General features: G+C 52.2%; 1 protein-coding gene across 1 annotated transcript in view; it reads left to right on the plus strand.

The window, feature by feature from the left end:
* Positions 1–11,308, plus strand: part of CRKL (CRK like proto-oncogene, adaptor protein) — a 31,234-nt gene extending 19,926 nt beyond the window's left edge. Inside the window, exon 3 of the mRNA XM_059894451.1 lies at positions 7,851–11,308. Coding sequence (XP_059750434.1) covers positions 7,851–7,985 — 135 coding nt within the window. The 3' untranslated portion in view covers positions 7,986–11,308. The remainder of the gene's footprint in view (positions 1–7,850) is intronic.
* The last annotated feature ends 4,621 nt before the right edge of the window (positions 11,309–15,929 follow it).

Consider the following 15,929-nt stretch of genomic DNA (forward strand, 5'->3'; position numbering starts at 1 on the left):
TTGAATCAGGTGCCAGAAGACAGGCGGCAGAGTAATTTCCAGAGCTCCTGTTCACACTCGGGACAGGTAGGGCTCCAGGAGACCATGGCCACATCAGGAAGTGTCCTCTTGGCATCTCCCTCTTCCTACCCCTCGTGTCAGCCTCACACAGAACGGAGCCTGCTAGTGTGTGCTCCATCTTAGAGTTGAAGCAAACCCTCCCCAGTGCGCTGGCAGTTCTTGTCATGAGGAGGACTGTCACAGGGTGACAGTAAAGGACATAAGGACGTAAGGAACGTCTTCTCCATCTGTTGATTGGGTTGGCCATACCTTCCAGGCTCACAGTGGTCCTTGAGCTGAGTTGGTACCCAACCACTTCAAGATTTATCTGCCTTCCAAAGTGAATGCTGCTTTGGGCTTAGCCCTTCTACCATGAAGCCCGAGGAAGGGCACCGGACCAGCACTGAGAGCTGCCAACTGTGCTGGGCCCTGGGCCCGAGGGGCTGTGTGGTCAAGCCATGGAAGAAGCCAGTCCACAGCCAGGTCCGTCCCATGTGTGGTGTTCTGGGGCTTGGACCCGTGGAAGGGGCCTTCAACTGAGGTAGAAAACAGCACGAGGAGTGACGGGCTGTGTTTTGACATGTGAGGGCTCCTGCAAGGCCAGAGTGTGGCATTAATGGTCAAGTGGCCATCAGAAGTCTCCCAGCCCTTCTACCTTCCTGGGCTGCACCCAGCCGGGCTCTGCTACTCAGAGTCCCTCAGGCGAAGCCCTCGTCCTCGCCCCTGTGCTCTGCAAGGTGGACTCAATACTGCTTTTCTGCCACTTGCTTTTTGCACTGTTTTTATCATCTAACAGACATTTGCTGAGTGTCTGCCACGTCTAGACAGTGGGTTATTTATTGTCTGTCTCAGTGAAGAGGGTAGGAACTGCAGTCGATGTGCAGCACATCTCACTGAACTGATTAGGCAGAATTAGCAGAAGGTATCCTGTGAAGATCGTCAGAGTCAGGAGTGAGTTGGCAGGGGTGCGGGTGGGATGTTCTGGCACCTTCCTCTGCATTCTCCCGTGGTCTTCCTCGCTGCTTGGGACCCTTCACAGTGACGTATCAGACTTCGAGTCTCCAGGCCTTCCCCTCATCTCCTCTCTCTAACAGGCATCCTTCCCATCCCCTGTCGGTTTTGAGAGGACCCTTGTTACTGACAGGGTTGAAAACCCACTTTAGTACAGTGCTTCTCCATGCTGGTTCCAGTTCTCCCCGGAACCAGCCAGAGGACAGTGACAGCTGATCGGGGGCATGATCGTGGGGTGAGGGCTGGGTCTACTCAGGAATCTCTACGCCAATAGCAGCTACTGTTTACTTCGCTGAGTGTTGTGGTTAACACTTCCATTTAGTACTTCCTTTAATTATTGCAAGAACCTTCCAAAGTCAAAAGGAAACGAAGACTTGGACAACTTGAACAGTTTGTCACAGTAATGTAGCCCTAAAAGTGGCAGAACCAGGACATCGGTCCAGCCCTGCCCCACTCCAAAGGTCATAGCGTGAGTCACCGCATGGTGCCACCCTAAGCCTGCTTTAAGCAGAGACTGCTTACCTCCCGCTGTTGTAGATCTTAGATCTTAGTTTCAGGTGTGTCCTGAGTACACAGTACAGAATCCAGCCCATCTCCAGTGGCGGCCGCCCAGAGCCCTTCCTGCTCTCAGTGGCGGCGTGTGCAGCTTTATAAGGCCGTTTATGGGAGCTGGGATTGTCCTTAAGGTGTGTTTGACTTTGGTCAGGGTTGCTTATCTTCCTTCAGTTGTGGAAGCAGAGCAGAGATCCAAGGTTTCTTAGGACCAGCTTGGCGGTGCTGAGCAGTAGCCTGGAACATGGTTTTTAACATCTTAGGCTGTGCAGTCGTGTGGTCACACTTCCAGTACATCACGTCCCTGTATCTGTCATACAGCCCATCTCTGGGGAAGACCTTGGCAGGTTTGAGAAACTGAAAGGAAGCCACTGTGATTGGGGTGAGGGTCAGAGATAGGAAGAGTCAGGGACCAAAGGAGGCAGAGCCTTGGAGACAGGAGTTTGGATGTTGCTGTTGTGCAAATAAATGGTGTTGGGGGTTCAAAGGCAGAGCAGTGACCTAATTATCTTTATGTTTTCAAAAGGTCTGTTTCTACTGTCCTTAGGCCCTTGTGCCTGTTACTTCTGTCCTCAGAACCTTGTTGCTTACTCGGCCATCTGTCTGTAGCACTTGCGGACAGCAGCCTGTCATTCTTTCTCTTTTCCCTGATTCTGCAGACTTCCCTGGAAAGTTTACAAGAGCCCTGCGACATGGAGTGCGAAATGAGTGAAACCAGCCTCCTCCTTCTGAGAGTGCTGTGTGGGGGTTGGGGACGAGGGGGAGCAGAATGGAGCCCCTATGGGGCAGAGGGGCAGCGGAGCAAGAGGGAGGTGAAGTCTCCTGCTTCAGGTGCCTCAGGGCATCAGCGAGAGGGGACTGGCCCGGGGCCATTGACCTGGGCCCCAGGAGTTCCTTGGTGGTAGGTGGGGACCAGACTGGGGGAGAGGAGGGGTTGGGAGCTGGGCTGAATGGCGAGGGTGGCAGGGGATGGAAGGTGGCTGGGCTGGTAGAGCCAGGAAGTTGGGGGTGGGGGTGGGGCACCTGGAGGAGGGGGCATTAGCAAGAGGTCTCAGTGTGTTCCTGGCCCCCAGACTGGAGGAATAAGCTCAACCAGGATGTGGGAGAGGGCTGCTGGGGCCAGGTTTTCAGGAAGGTGAGATTTTTTTCTGGCACATTTATCAAATATCAGCTAAGGCAGGCTAAGATTACAAACTTCAGGCAAAATATATGCACTCTGGGCATCCAGAGTCCAGGTGAAGATAGAAAAGCATAGATAAAAGACAGAATTCCCAAAGTATTTTTTGTAGGATGTCAAATGAGTGGAGCAAACAAAAACTTCAGTCTTGGGGAGAAGCCGTTGATCCTGACATCTGCCAAGAGCACCCATCAGCCAAAACTGCATATATTTGTTTCTTTTTAGTCTCAGCTATTCTGGCCTTAGTCTTTTTGTTTTTTTAAACGTCATTGTCAGAGTCTTATCTGGCTCTGAATGCAGGCCTACCTACAGACTGCCCAGGGACCCTCAGGCCATCATCCCTTTGCACCGCAGTGTCCACCTGGGCGTTAGCTCACCTGGTCCCTCTCCCCATTGCTCACCGCATCTTCTTTACAGGCACGCACCCACACACCCTCTTATTTGTCCTTGCCTTTTCTTTCTTGCTTTCTTTGGAAAATTTTTTAATTAATTTATTTTTGGCTGCATCGGGTCTTCGTTGCTGCACGCGGGCTTTCTCTAGTTGTGGCGAGAGGGGGCTACTCTTCATTGCGGTGCGCGGGCTTCTCATTGCAGTGGCTTCTCTTGTTGCGGAGCACAGGCTCTAGGCGCACGGCTTCAGTAATTGTGGCACGCGGGCTCAGTAGTTGTGGCACGCGGGCTTAGTTGCTCTGCAGCATGTGGGATCTTCCCAGACCAGGACTGGAACCCGTGTCGCCTGCATTGGCAGGCGGATTCTTAACCACTGTGCCACCAGGGAAGTCTCATGTCCTTTCCTTTTCTTATACTTATTTCAGTACATTGATTATATTGTATTTTCCGTAAGTCATTTTGTAATGGTGTCAGTAGTTTTATGTCCATGAATTTTCATTTCTTTCCTATTTCATTATTTTAAAAATAAAGACAGGCAATCATTTTCTTAGCTGAAAAGGAAATAAGGAAAGAACATGCTCTCATATGTTGGAGAGAGAGCATGCCAGTGAGGCTCCCCACATCGGTGGCCTTGTTGTGCTCCAGGCACGAGACAGCTGGTTCCTGCAGTGAAGACTTGAGGAGGCCAAGGGTCTGGGGGAGGTAGGGGTAGGGGTGGCTGCAGGGCCTGGGTTTGTAGTATCCCAGCAGCTACTGCCTGCAGAGGATTCTCTCTGCTCACCTAGGCCCCATCTTAATTTTTGTGTTAAATGAGTTTCATCTCATGTCTTAAGTTTGTGCTTAAATATTTTTTTTAATGGAATAAGATTGGACACAAGTCCTGACTGCAGATCCCCATTGACTTCAGCTCCCTTTGATCTTCAGCTTTGTGATTTCTGCACAGTCTCCACTGCAGCTCCAGGTTCCATCTGCAGTAGAACTTTCCTTGGATCCAATCTGGCAGTTGTCTTCACTAGAGATAGCAATGTGGTCATAATCAGAGTTTTCCTCTTTTATGACTTCTGTACGGTAGGAAAAGAATATACAAATTATAAAGCTAAATCTTTGGTACACTTCAAAGAATATGAATTTATTCTTAATTATCAGAAACGTTGGTGTGATATCCTAGTTATGAATAAGAAAGACATTTCTCTTTCTGCCACCTATGAATAAAAACATTGTTACTTGGAGAAAGGGAACAATACTTGAACTCTAAGCACTAATCTTAAAACAGTCTGTATTTTATTTTTATTTATTTATTTTTTAAATAAATTTATTTATTTATTTATTTTTGGCTGTGTTGGGTCTTTGTTGCTGCACATAGGCTTTCTCTAGTTGTGGCGAGCAGGGTCTACTCTTCTCTGCGGTGCACAGGCTTCTCACTGTGGTGGCTCCTCTTGTTGCAGAGCACAGTCTCTAGAGCACAGGCTCAGTAGTTGTGGCGCACGGGCTTCGTTGTTCCACAGCATGTGGGATCTTCCCGGACCAGGGCTCGAACCCGTGTCCCGTGCATTGGCAGGCGGATTCTTAACCACTGTGCCACCAGGGAAGCCCAAATAGTCTGTATTTTAGAAGTCTACTAAAGACATTTTAAAACTTAACTCTTATATTAAATTAGTTTATTCTTTCCCCCCAATTTTTATTTCCTTTTAAGGTAAAACAAGAGAAAACATGTATTTTCAGTTGTAATTTTTTTTTCCACTGAAGTAACAAGTCTTAAAATAGAATTACCAGTTGTTAACCTTCAAATTTTAATTGTTCCACCAACTTAGGTGTTAAAGTTGAGTGATGACATAAGTTTGAAAATAAATATAATAATTTAATTTATAAATACGTGTAGTTAGCTTTTTACACCTTGTTTTTCTCATATACATATCTAGTACTTGGCTACAAAAATCTGAATACTATAGTGCATTTATTTTTGTCTTGCAACTTTTCATTATATAAAATCTAATTCTTAATTACTGTACTAACTCTACAAGCCGTCTTACAGTAAAGTTGAATTTGTAGTTTTCCTAAATAAGAGGAGTTTGAGTCAGAATTTAGACTGGGAACTTAGGGACCCTCCCCCCCATTTTTTAAAATTTAAACTGAATTTATACTGAATTTATATTTATTCTAACCAGGGAGCCTCAGGGGATAACACTCTTTTCCGTTGTCATTTTGGCAAGTACTCCCGAGTAAGCCGGTCTCCACAAGGCTAGAGGTTCCATTTGGTAAAAGCGCTGTTGTCCATGTAAGTGTTGTGACTGCAGTAGGTTTGGGGAATTAAGCAGTTGGTGTGCTGGTTCGAGCATCCCGGTGAGCAAGTGGGGTGATGAAGTCAGCAGCGCAGGGTGTGGGGGAGACCTCAGGGCAGGGATGCGACGTTAGGGCAGAGAGTGGCTGGGGAGCCAAGGGGTTCCTCGTACAGCTGGGCTGTGCTACCCTGGCCCCCCTGCTCCAGCCTGCCTTACAGGAGGGTGGAGTGTGTGGAGGATCAAGGGTGAGCCCTGCAGCAAGAACCCTCTGAAAAGGCGGCCACACAGCCAAGTTGCTGACTCGCGGCGTCTGCTGAATCGAACTCGCCCCCGCAGCAGCTGCTGACAGTGCGTTTCCTTCTCCGTCCCCAGCTCTTCCCCAGCCTGAGCCTTCAATTTCGTGCACAAGTCAGGATGAAATCACCACCTGGACAGACTGGGTGGGCACGGGCACAGTGTTCAGTCCTCTGTTTCGCACCGGCGTCACCTAATAAGCACCGCGTCTCCCACCCCCGTGAGCCGAGTGATGTCCTGGTGCTTCCATACAAATGGCTCATCTCGTGTGGACCAGGAGCCATCTTAGAGCCTGGAGTTTGGTTTTAAGAGTGCAGTAGCCGGCCCTGTAACCTGAACGCCTGGGAACCAGGAAGGGCAAGTGTGGCTCTGCCTGAGGCCCCGGGCACCTCCGGGCCCCTTGGTCACTCCGGGCCAGCAGTCAGCTCTCTAGCCCAGCAGCTTTAGCAGAAGATGCCTTTTCCCAAATGAAATACTGCATGGAACCCCATAGATGTCAGATTAAAAGTTTTTTAATATAAAGGTGTTTTGTAAATTGAGATTTACAAGAATTAAGAAGGCAGTTGGTGGGGGGGTTGACTTTTACAATGGGCAGAAAACATTGGAAATAACGTGAATGGTAGATACTATCTTGTGTTAACCCCCCTCACCAGCTCACTTCTGAGTGTACTTTGTTGCGCGTGGTGAGCGGTGTGTTTTGCCCTTTACCTTGCAATTCTCGGGGGCCTTCCATCAGACACGTGGGACAGAAGCTTCGTTCCAAGGAAAGCACGTGAGCAGCAGCCAGGGCAGCACAGAGTAATGGGGCAGGAACGTGCTTGACTGCTTCTGATTATAACTTTTATAAAATACACGTTTACAAGATTGAAGTCCCAATCTGACATCTGTTGGAGTTTAAAGCACCTCCTCAGAGCTCAGGGTCTGCAGACAATTTGAAAACCACACCCAGGTCAAAATTGCTGCCTCCCCTTGATGAGCAAAGCAGCCCCTGGCTGGTGCCTGTCCTCTGGCCATAGGTAGAATTCCTACCACCCTGAAGCTGAAGGTTGGTTTGAAAAGGTTCTCGGAGCTGGGCTTCCTTCCCCCCGAGACTGGCCCGCTGGGAGACGCTGCTGAGGGGGAGGCAGCGGACAGGGTGTTCTTGGCGGCGGCAGCTCCTTCCCGTGAAATAGGGTGGAGATGGCTTTGTTTCTTTTAATGCACTTTTTGTGTGAGTTGAACTGTTCTCAGAGTCAGGTGTTCATTCTGTGCTGTTGGAGTTAGTAGCCAATCTGGGGGGAAAAGGCTGCCTCAGAGCACGTTCTCACGGCTGAGCAGAAGCACCCTGGGCTCATTGGTAGCACCTCGTGTCTTTGGCACGGCCTGATTTTATTTATTTTATTTTTGTCTGCATTGGGTCTTCGTTGCTGCACGCAGGCTTTCTCTAGTTGCGGCGAGCAGGGGCTACTTTTCATTGTGGTGCGCAGGCTTCTGGTTGTGGTGGCTTCTCTTGTTGCAGAGCACGGGCTCTAGGCACACGGGCTTCAGTAGTTGCAGTGTGCAGGCTCAGTAGTTGTGGTGCACAGGCTACAGAGCTCAGGCTCAGTAGTTGTGGCACATGGGCTTAGTTGCTCCATGGCATGTGGGATCTTCCCGGACCAGGGCTGGAACCCATGTCCCCTGCATTGGCAGGCAGATTTTTTTTTTTTTTTTTTTTTAATAAATTTATTTTATTTATTTTTGGCTGCGTTGAGTCTTCCTTGTGGTGTGCGGGCTTCTTATCGCGGTGGCTTCTCTTGTTGCTGAACACGGGCTCTAGGCGCGTGGGCTTCAGTAGTTGTGGCTCGTGGGCTCTAGAGCACAGGCTCAGTAGTTGTGGCGCACGGGCTTAGTTGCTCCGCAGCCTGTGGGATCTTCCTGGACCAGGGCTCGAACCCGTGTCCCCTACATTGGCAGGCAGATTCTTAACCACTGCACCACCAGGGAAGCCCACAGCCTGATTTTAGGTCTAAGCACTGAGAAAAATGAGAGTCCTAAGAACAAAATGTGTCGGTTCTTTCAGTGGAATAGCATGTGTGATTTAGTTTTCAGAGAAAACACTGACTTCGTCTTCTTTCTCCCCCTTACAGGTGGGTGACATCGTGAAAGTCACAAGGATGAACATAAACGGCCAGTGGGAAGGCGAGGTGAACGGGCGCAAAGGGCTGTTCCCCTTCACGCACGTCAAAATCATCGACCCTCAGAACCCGGATGAAAATGAGTGATGCTGCTGCCCTGTGCCTGCTGCTTCATCGTCCTGCCCCACACGCCTCCTTCAAGCGGGGAAGCGTCCTCTCGGGCAGGTCACACGCGCTGCCAACGTCCAGCTTCTGCAGCGGGCAGCCTCCCACACATTGGAATGCTCACAGTGGCTGCCCCGGCATTTGTATCATAGTCGTGTTGTCAAAGAGTAGCTGATTTTAGAGTTCTTTGGATCATAAACTGGAAACACTGGTGGAGGCACACAGGTGAGAGGAGGTGCCGAGGACAGGGCTCCCTTCCGGCCAGCACCACGCCTGTCCCTGGGCTGACCCAGGGTCCCGGGGGAGCTCGGGCCCACAGCGAGGCCTTGCCGCTGGGAGCCATGGGTGGTGCCGTCGCCGGTGTGGTTTTCCGTGAAGAGCAGAGGAAGTGGACCCTTCAGAAGAGGGAATTCTGCCCTAAACTTCCCACGTCAGGCTTTGCTTTTTTTTTTTCCCCTCTCGTTTGGTTTGGTTTTAGAAGACTTAATTAATTAGACTTGTGTGTTCTGAACAGGTTTTTAAGTAGCAGGTTAGCTTTTGTGATGAGACGAGGGATGGCACGTGCCTCTGAAGCTGCTGTCACCGCAGGAGCACAAGAAAAAGAGCCCTGAGGCAGAGGCCTGTACTGTCTTGGTTGCCAGTGGTACCTTGTGTTGCCAGATAGCAAACAACCACCACCACCACCACCCCCCAGCATTTGTGGGCTTCCAAGCTGCATGCACAGCCTCTTGGACGACGTTGTCCCCGCAGGCATCAGAGCCAGGGGCGGGAGGGTGATGTGATTCACCTTGTTTGCTGGCTTCCTGTCCAGGCTTTCAGTGAATGCACCCCTTGAAAGTATAGGACCCAAGTTTCCTTTAAAAGTCGTTGAATTCACTGAGAAATCTTTAAATTCCACTCACTGAGGCCCAGTTCTCCCTACCCCAGCAAGCTCCCCAGGCTGCCCAAGAGAGATGGTGCTGCTAATGCTGGTTCCATGGTTCTTGTGTCCACACTGCTCTCCAGCAAGAAAGTGTAGGCTCTGGGCCTTGGTTGATGCATTTGATGTCTAATGAAATGCATCGTTAACCATTACTGATTTGATGTTAAGATTTCCCTGTTGGCTAAAAGAGGCCTGTTCATACAAGTCAGCTGGTACCAGCGTGTGACCGATCCCACGTCTATAGCACACGGCCGACTAGAATTCTGGAACCTTTGTGTAGTTCGGTGTGCCTGCCCTTCTGGACCCTGCTGAAGACAGGCCTCAGCTGAGAATGCGTCCAGCAGCCCTGGGGGTGTGGTCTCAGCCTGATAAGTAACTGTCCTCCCTGAGCATCTGCTGTGGCTCGCAGGGGTCTTGGGTTTTGAGGTTTCGAGCAGTTATTCTGGTCAGAACCAGCAAGACCACCATGTTTCAATTTCTCTTTAATCAAATGTTCCATCAGGTAGGTAACCATCATATTAAAAGACTCTTGAGGGTGCTCACATAGCCCTGTCTCTCTATGGTTTTCTTGGAAAAGGCTTCTTTGTGGGCTCTTCCTGATCAGTGAGAGCTGTGACCACCTTGCTCCCAAGGTGCCTGTGTTGCAGTCACCTCTTGTTCTGGGTCCAGGCCCAGCCTAGCCCCACAGCAAGTGGCACGTGTGTGGCTGGGCCCCTGCCCTCTACCTGGGGATGATGCCTGCCCTGTGGCCTGTAACCCAGTACCCGAGGGGGTCTCTCACAGAAGGGGGGGACGTGTGCCTTGTCCAAAGAGCACACACCCTAAGGCCTTGTTAAACCACATTTAGCCAAGAGGCTGGGCACCTTTGGATGGCAGTAGTTGGCTCAAGTATAAGAAGTATATGGCCTTTTGGAAAGCAAGGTTTCCTTCCAGCCATGTTTGCTGACCGGTAAACAGCGCGACCCACCTCATGGGGATCACTTCAGAATCAGAACACCCTGCAAACCTAGGTTTACTTCAGAAGGCATCTGTTCAGTCGGTCAGCCCAGGTGCACGTCTCCAGGGCCGCCCCAGAGATTCGGAGCCCCAAATAAGGTGAACCTTGAGCTCTGAACTGGAGATGTGTGCCGAAAGTAGTACCTTTTTGAATTAGAACCTTATTAGTTTTTTAATCAGCCAGGGTAATTCTTTTTTTTCACACTAAATATACAAGAAACAGCCCACTGCCTTGGCTTTGGGCCTGGGCTCCCCAGGGGTCTGGGAAGACTCTGCTTCAGAAAGCAACTCAAATCTTCCAGAGGCATGGGCTTCCCTCCTGGGCAGGCTTCCTCTTAGGACTGTCCATTATTGCTACTTGCTCTGCTCTACTGTGTGTCACTTAAGAAAATGTGTGGATGTTAAAGTAGCTCACTGGGGAAGAGAACAAATTATGTGCTAAAGGAATTGACAGTTTGATTAAAAATTTACTTATCCTGGAAAGTGAGTTGTCCCTGTCACCTCTGCCAGCTGTTGCTGCCCGGGGACACAGCTAATGAAGAGGAGGACATGTGGACGGACTGCCCTTCGACGACTTTGTCACCCAGATAGGACCCCTTCTGTGCTCACGGTCAGGAACCTGAGGAGAGAGGGCCAGCTGCTCCCTCCTGAGCCTGAGCATCTGGCCTGTGCTGACTCCCTTCTCCAGCTGTTTACACACAAGGCGGGCCGGGACCGGCGGCCACTGCTCTTGTAAAGTTTGCTCAGAGGAATATGAACATTTTATTTTTGAAAAGGGATGGTGTTTTTGTGCCAGGTGTTTATAATTTAATCCTTTAATAATATTATGTTCATTAACCTCTTAAAATGAGTGAATCCTGATTGTTTTCACACCGAACCCGAGACACCACCGAGCTCGCCCTCAGCCTCCACCCTCTGGGACCGGAGGCCTGTGTCCCTGTGGCTGCAGCCAGTGGCCCCGAGCTGGGCGTATGCTCTCACGGAGTGGAAGGACAGTCCTCTGAGACAGGGTCGTGGTCTCTGCAGGAGGAACAGTGGCCTTGCTTCTTGACGGTCTTCACTGTGTGTTTTCAAATGACAACAACACAACACAAAACTCTTTTGACCTGTAACTTAAAGATCATAAACTTCAGGCAATAATATTTTATGTGTAAGCTTTTAAAATTATTTTTGGGGATCATAGCTTGTTTTATTTTGTGCTATAAAATTAACAGTATTAAATGACTTATATTCTTAGAATACATGGAGTGTCTTTTCTTAACAGATCAGTGCCTTTTTATTTTTGTATTCCATTTTACGTTACTGGTCCCGGCATCAGACCCTTGTTTCCATGGCCTGTTTGTACATTGTCTCAATAAAACTTGCATCAGCCGGCGGTGGCAGCGGCTTTCGTGTTTCGGTGTCTCCTCAGTGCTGCCTTGGAGGCCCTCGCCCCCCCCAACCCCCCAGCAGTTAAGCACCTGCTGGGACACCTGTGAAGCAGTGGCCAGCTGGTGCTTCTGGGAGTCGCCCTGCGCAGCCCTGCTGCTGTGGACTGAGTGGAGGGGAGGGGCTTGGCATCGGCATCACTCACACCCTGGCCTCCCGGGGGCGGGGTGGCAGTTCCAGGCCCGGCATCCTCCAAGGAACTTGGGTGTCCTCCCTCTAATGGGCGCCTTGTCTGAAGCATGAGTTTCGGAGCAGCCTCGTCCCTGGTCAGGGCATGAGACCCACCTGCCTTTCTTAAGTCCTCTGCTCCTGTCTGTGGCCCTCCTGACAGGCTCCGGGACCTTCAGCTAGAGATGTTGGGGGGCCTGCTGATTTCCCTGCCGCCCCCCAGCCAGAGCTGTTCCCGCACCTATTTGTGTGCTGAGAGGTCCAAGTGTCGTCGTGGTAAAACCTCCAGGAAGGTGCAACCTGCATCATCGCGAGCTGTGTTGCTGGAAAGCTTGGGAGATTCCAAACGGTCCACTAGTCCTGGAAGAAGGAAGGCCTCAGAGACACCTTTGAAGAGTACTTTCTGCTTGGAAAGTTAAATTTTGCTCAGCAACGCTGGGCTGGATTCCTCCGTGGTGGGAAGCCCTGGGAAGTGAAGCTGCCTCCCCACTGGGTGAGTGTCAGGGCCCAGGTCTTGACACCCCACAGTGTCTTTGCATCCTGGCCTGGAGTGACCCACCCTTCAAGCCCTGGCCCTGCTCATGGCTCCCCGACAGGAGGTTGAGGCCTGTGTCCAACGGGGGGCTACAGAGATTGGGGGGCATCCCCTGCCCACGCCTGCTGCCCTGGGGACACCATCGCACTCAGTCCCCAGGCTCCCGGGCTTGTAGCCCAAGGTAGCCTGTGCCTTGCAGCCTGGCACTGAAACGGGGACAGGGGGAGGGGACTCAGCTACACCCTCCAGGCCCACATGCCGGAGACAGCCCCAGGGCGCCGACTTCAAGCTCAGAGGTCTGAGGGGGGGGGTCGGGAAGGGGAGCCCTTGGGGTGGGCACCCAGAGCTGCCCAGTGGCCAAGGCTGGCCAGTGGAGTGAGTGGTCTGCCCAGTAGCTGTGTGGAGGGCAGGGCCAGGAGCAGGGGGACCAAGCTCCTGCTGGCCCTCCGAGGAGTTGGGAGAGTTCGGCTTTGGCACTGAGGTTAGAGGGAAAACACCCGTAGGGCACAGCATTCAGAAGTCCTGTGTCTGGAGAAAGGCCACCCACCCTGTTGACTCCACATCCCAGTGTCCCTGTTGCCTGTTTATTATTGTATTTTCCAGAGTTATCCTACAACATACAAGTAAATACATCTGTAAGTACTCTTTTTTAATGTTTTCTCTACAGAAAGGCAGCATAGATCACTTCCTGTTCTGCGCCCTGCTTTATTCCCCCAGTCTGTTTAGAGGTTGTTGTGAATCAGAAGCTGAGCCTCTGTTCTCTTCCATCACTGTGTCGTGTTCCTTGAGGTGGATGTGCTGTCACTTGGGTAACCACCTGTTATTGGTGGGTATGTAGGTCCTTTCCAATCTCAGGTGGGCAGATGCATTAAAGTGAGTTCCTCTGACTGGGATTGCTGGGTCAAAGGCTCTGGGCACTGGCAGTTTTCAGAGCTGTCGCTAAATTGCCCTCTTATAGGGATTGCCTCAATTACACTTCCGCCAGCGATGTATAATATATGAAAATATAGCATTTTTTTTTTTTTTAAATATAGCATTTTTACAAACACTCTGTAGATACCTTGTTTATGGCTAAACAATATTCTACTATGTGGCTGAGGCAGCTTATACTAGCCCATCTGTCCTGGTGTGTGGAATTTTTTGCCAGTGGGTTTTTTTTGTTGTTTGTTTGTTTGGCTGTACCGAGTGGCTTGTGGGATCTTAGTTCCCTGACCAGGGATTGAACTGGGCCCTGGCAGTGAAAGTGCCAAGTCCTAATAATCACTGGACTGCCAGGGAGTTCCCCCAATGTTTTGATGATAGGAAATCCTCAGGTCTAAGTAAGGGCTGCAGGGGTAGGGCCCACCTTCCAGCTCCTGGGCTGACTCTGGTACAGTCCTTGCCCCAGGTGCCTCCCGGCCCTCCTGCCCCCTGTCCAGTGCCAGTCCTAGTTGCTGGTATTTTTTCCCCAAAGACACATGTGATGAAAACCCCTAGCCCGCTCCTGCCTGGCCTATGAGATGCCTCCATGCCAGGCTGCTGCCCAGAGCCCAGCACTCGAGCCAGACTGGACTGACACATTCTGAGTCCCCAGAACTGGCCATCTTACCTCCTTGTCTTTGCCACACACTTCTCCTGCCTGGATGCCCTTCTCTCTGCTGAACTCCAAAGGGCTCATCTGTCCTCGGCTCCTGCCACCTCCTAGGAAAGCCCCCTGACCTTCCCTCCCTCCGTGGGGACTGGAACTAGAACTGGTCACCCCTGAGCCTGGAGACAGGACAGGACTCACGACAAACCAGCAACTTGGGGAGGGTCGAGGCTGGGCTGAAACAGGCTGGTGGGAGCTGGCTCCACGGGGTCGGAGAGCCCCCAAGGACCCTGGGAGTGCTGAGACGTGGCAGTCAGGCTGTGTAGACCGACCTGGGATGTGGGCAGGGAGGCTGGGCTGCAGCAACCAGAGCAAGCCAGGGAGTCAGGGGTGAGGCCAGGAGTGGAGGGGTGGGGACGGGCTTAGCGCAGGCTCCCCAGCCTGGGGATCCCCCAGCGTCTGCCTCCATAAGAATAAGTCACGGGGTAGCTGAGGGCACCATTCCTGCCCATCTTGCCCCTCAACACAGCCAACCTCAGCTAGGATGCTGGCTGTGCTATATCAGCTCCCCCAGCATTTCCTGGGGACCAGTCAGTCAAATCGAGGTCTCCCCATCTGGAAATCCACCGAAGTCCCCAGGGAAGAGTCCACTCTCTGCCCTCTGAACCCCAAGGCTCAGGGTGGGCCCTGTGGACTCTCAGGTCGGCCTCCAGGGGGCGCCAGAGTCAATCCCAGTGTTAGACGTTGCCGTTCTCTCACTCTGTGGCCTAAAAAAGGACAGCCCTGCACGGCAGAGCTTGGAGACCCTAGGCTGAGAGGAGTGGGGAACAGGGATGGGTGTGAGGAGGACAGGGACAGGCTTGCGTGCTGGGGGGCCCAGGGATCACCCCTTCACCTGCTTCTCACACCTTGGCCTTTGGAGTGTCTGCTGGGTCTGTGTATTGTCAAGGCCACTGGGATGGACGCTACCACGTTGCCAGAATCATCCTCGGGGCAAGATCAGGACCTCAGGCTGCCCAAGGCTTGGAGGCATCCTAAGTCTCCCTGGGTCCCGGTGTCCACACGCACCACCTCCGAGCCCGGGGCTTTGGTGAGGCCGCCCACCCACCTACCTTCTGTTTCAGCTTTTGCTCCAGGAGGATCTGGTCATTTCTGCCCCACCATGCGGCAGCCAGAGCCTCAAGTCCATCCGCAGGGTAGAGGCGGCCACAGTGGACTCGCCCCATGCAGGGCATCTCCCCAGGTTGTTGGCCTCCTCAGCCCCCACACTGACCTGTCCCCTCAATGTCATCTCTGGCATCCCATGCTCAGCAGCCCCCACCCCACATCCTGCGTGCCTGCTGTGTCCCGTGCTGCCTCTGCACCTGTCCTGGTGTCCTGGAGGATCCCTAGCTGGAAGCACTTCAGTTACCCCCAGATTCTTGGGGAATCCGGGGCAGAAGGGGCTCACTGACTCAAAAAGGTCACAGATCAGGACTCGAAATCTGCACTGGAGACGTGGCAGCCTTGGCCGAGCCTGACAGGCCTCTCCCCTCCCTCTCCCAAGCTCCGCTTTGTAAGCCCAGCACAGCCAGCCAGCCAGGACCCACGTCTCCGCCATTCACCAGCAGCGTGGCCTTGGGGAGTCCCTAACCTCTCTGAACCTCAGCTTCCACATCTGTAAAATGGAGATGACACAGAGGACCTTCCACCTCAGGCTGTTGTGAAGAGCAAAGGAATAAATGCACATAAAGCCACAGACACGTTTCTTTACAGGGCACAGTGTCTTCCTGGCTGGGGACTGGGGGGTGAGGGGCAGGGCTGCAAGGTCAGCACAGTGTGGAGTAGGGGCAGGCTGACTGGAGGCCAAGGGCACAAGGCCAAGCAACACCTTCTGCCCAGTGACGGGGCCTCTCCTGTGGCAGTTGGCCACCCCGAGCGGTGGACTGAGGGGTGGACGAGTGTGACCCATTCAGGCCCTGCTCCTGCCCCTGGTCGCCACCCAGCCTCCCCGAGCTTCCCCATCTGTAAAATGAGGGGAGATGTGCTTGCCCCCCTGGGCAGCCTGGGGCATAAACAGGGACTGCCTCAGAGGCCGGTCAGCCTGGCATCGTAACCAGAAGGGAGCGAGGCCCAGAAAGGGAGGAGATGGCAAAAAAGAAGGCACGACACCAGCCACTGAAGGAGACAACAGTTAGTGGCTGATGTCAGGCCCAATGGCCCCATGTGCTTAGTGACAGATGAGACACCACTTCCCTGGAATGTGCCCTTCATTCATTTCCCACACAGTCATGAGTCCCAGTTTGCTGGAGGGACAAGCCCTGCCTGACC

This window comes from Balaenoptera ricei, chromosome 14, assembly GCF_028023285.1.
Source record: "Balaenoptera ricei isolate mBalRic1 chromosome 14, mBalRic1.hap2, whole genome shotgun sequence".
Taxonomy (NCBI): Eukaryota; Metazoa; Chordata; class Mammalia; order Artiodactyla; family Balaenopteridae; genus Balaenoptera; species Balaenoptera ricei.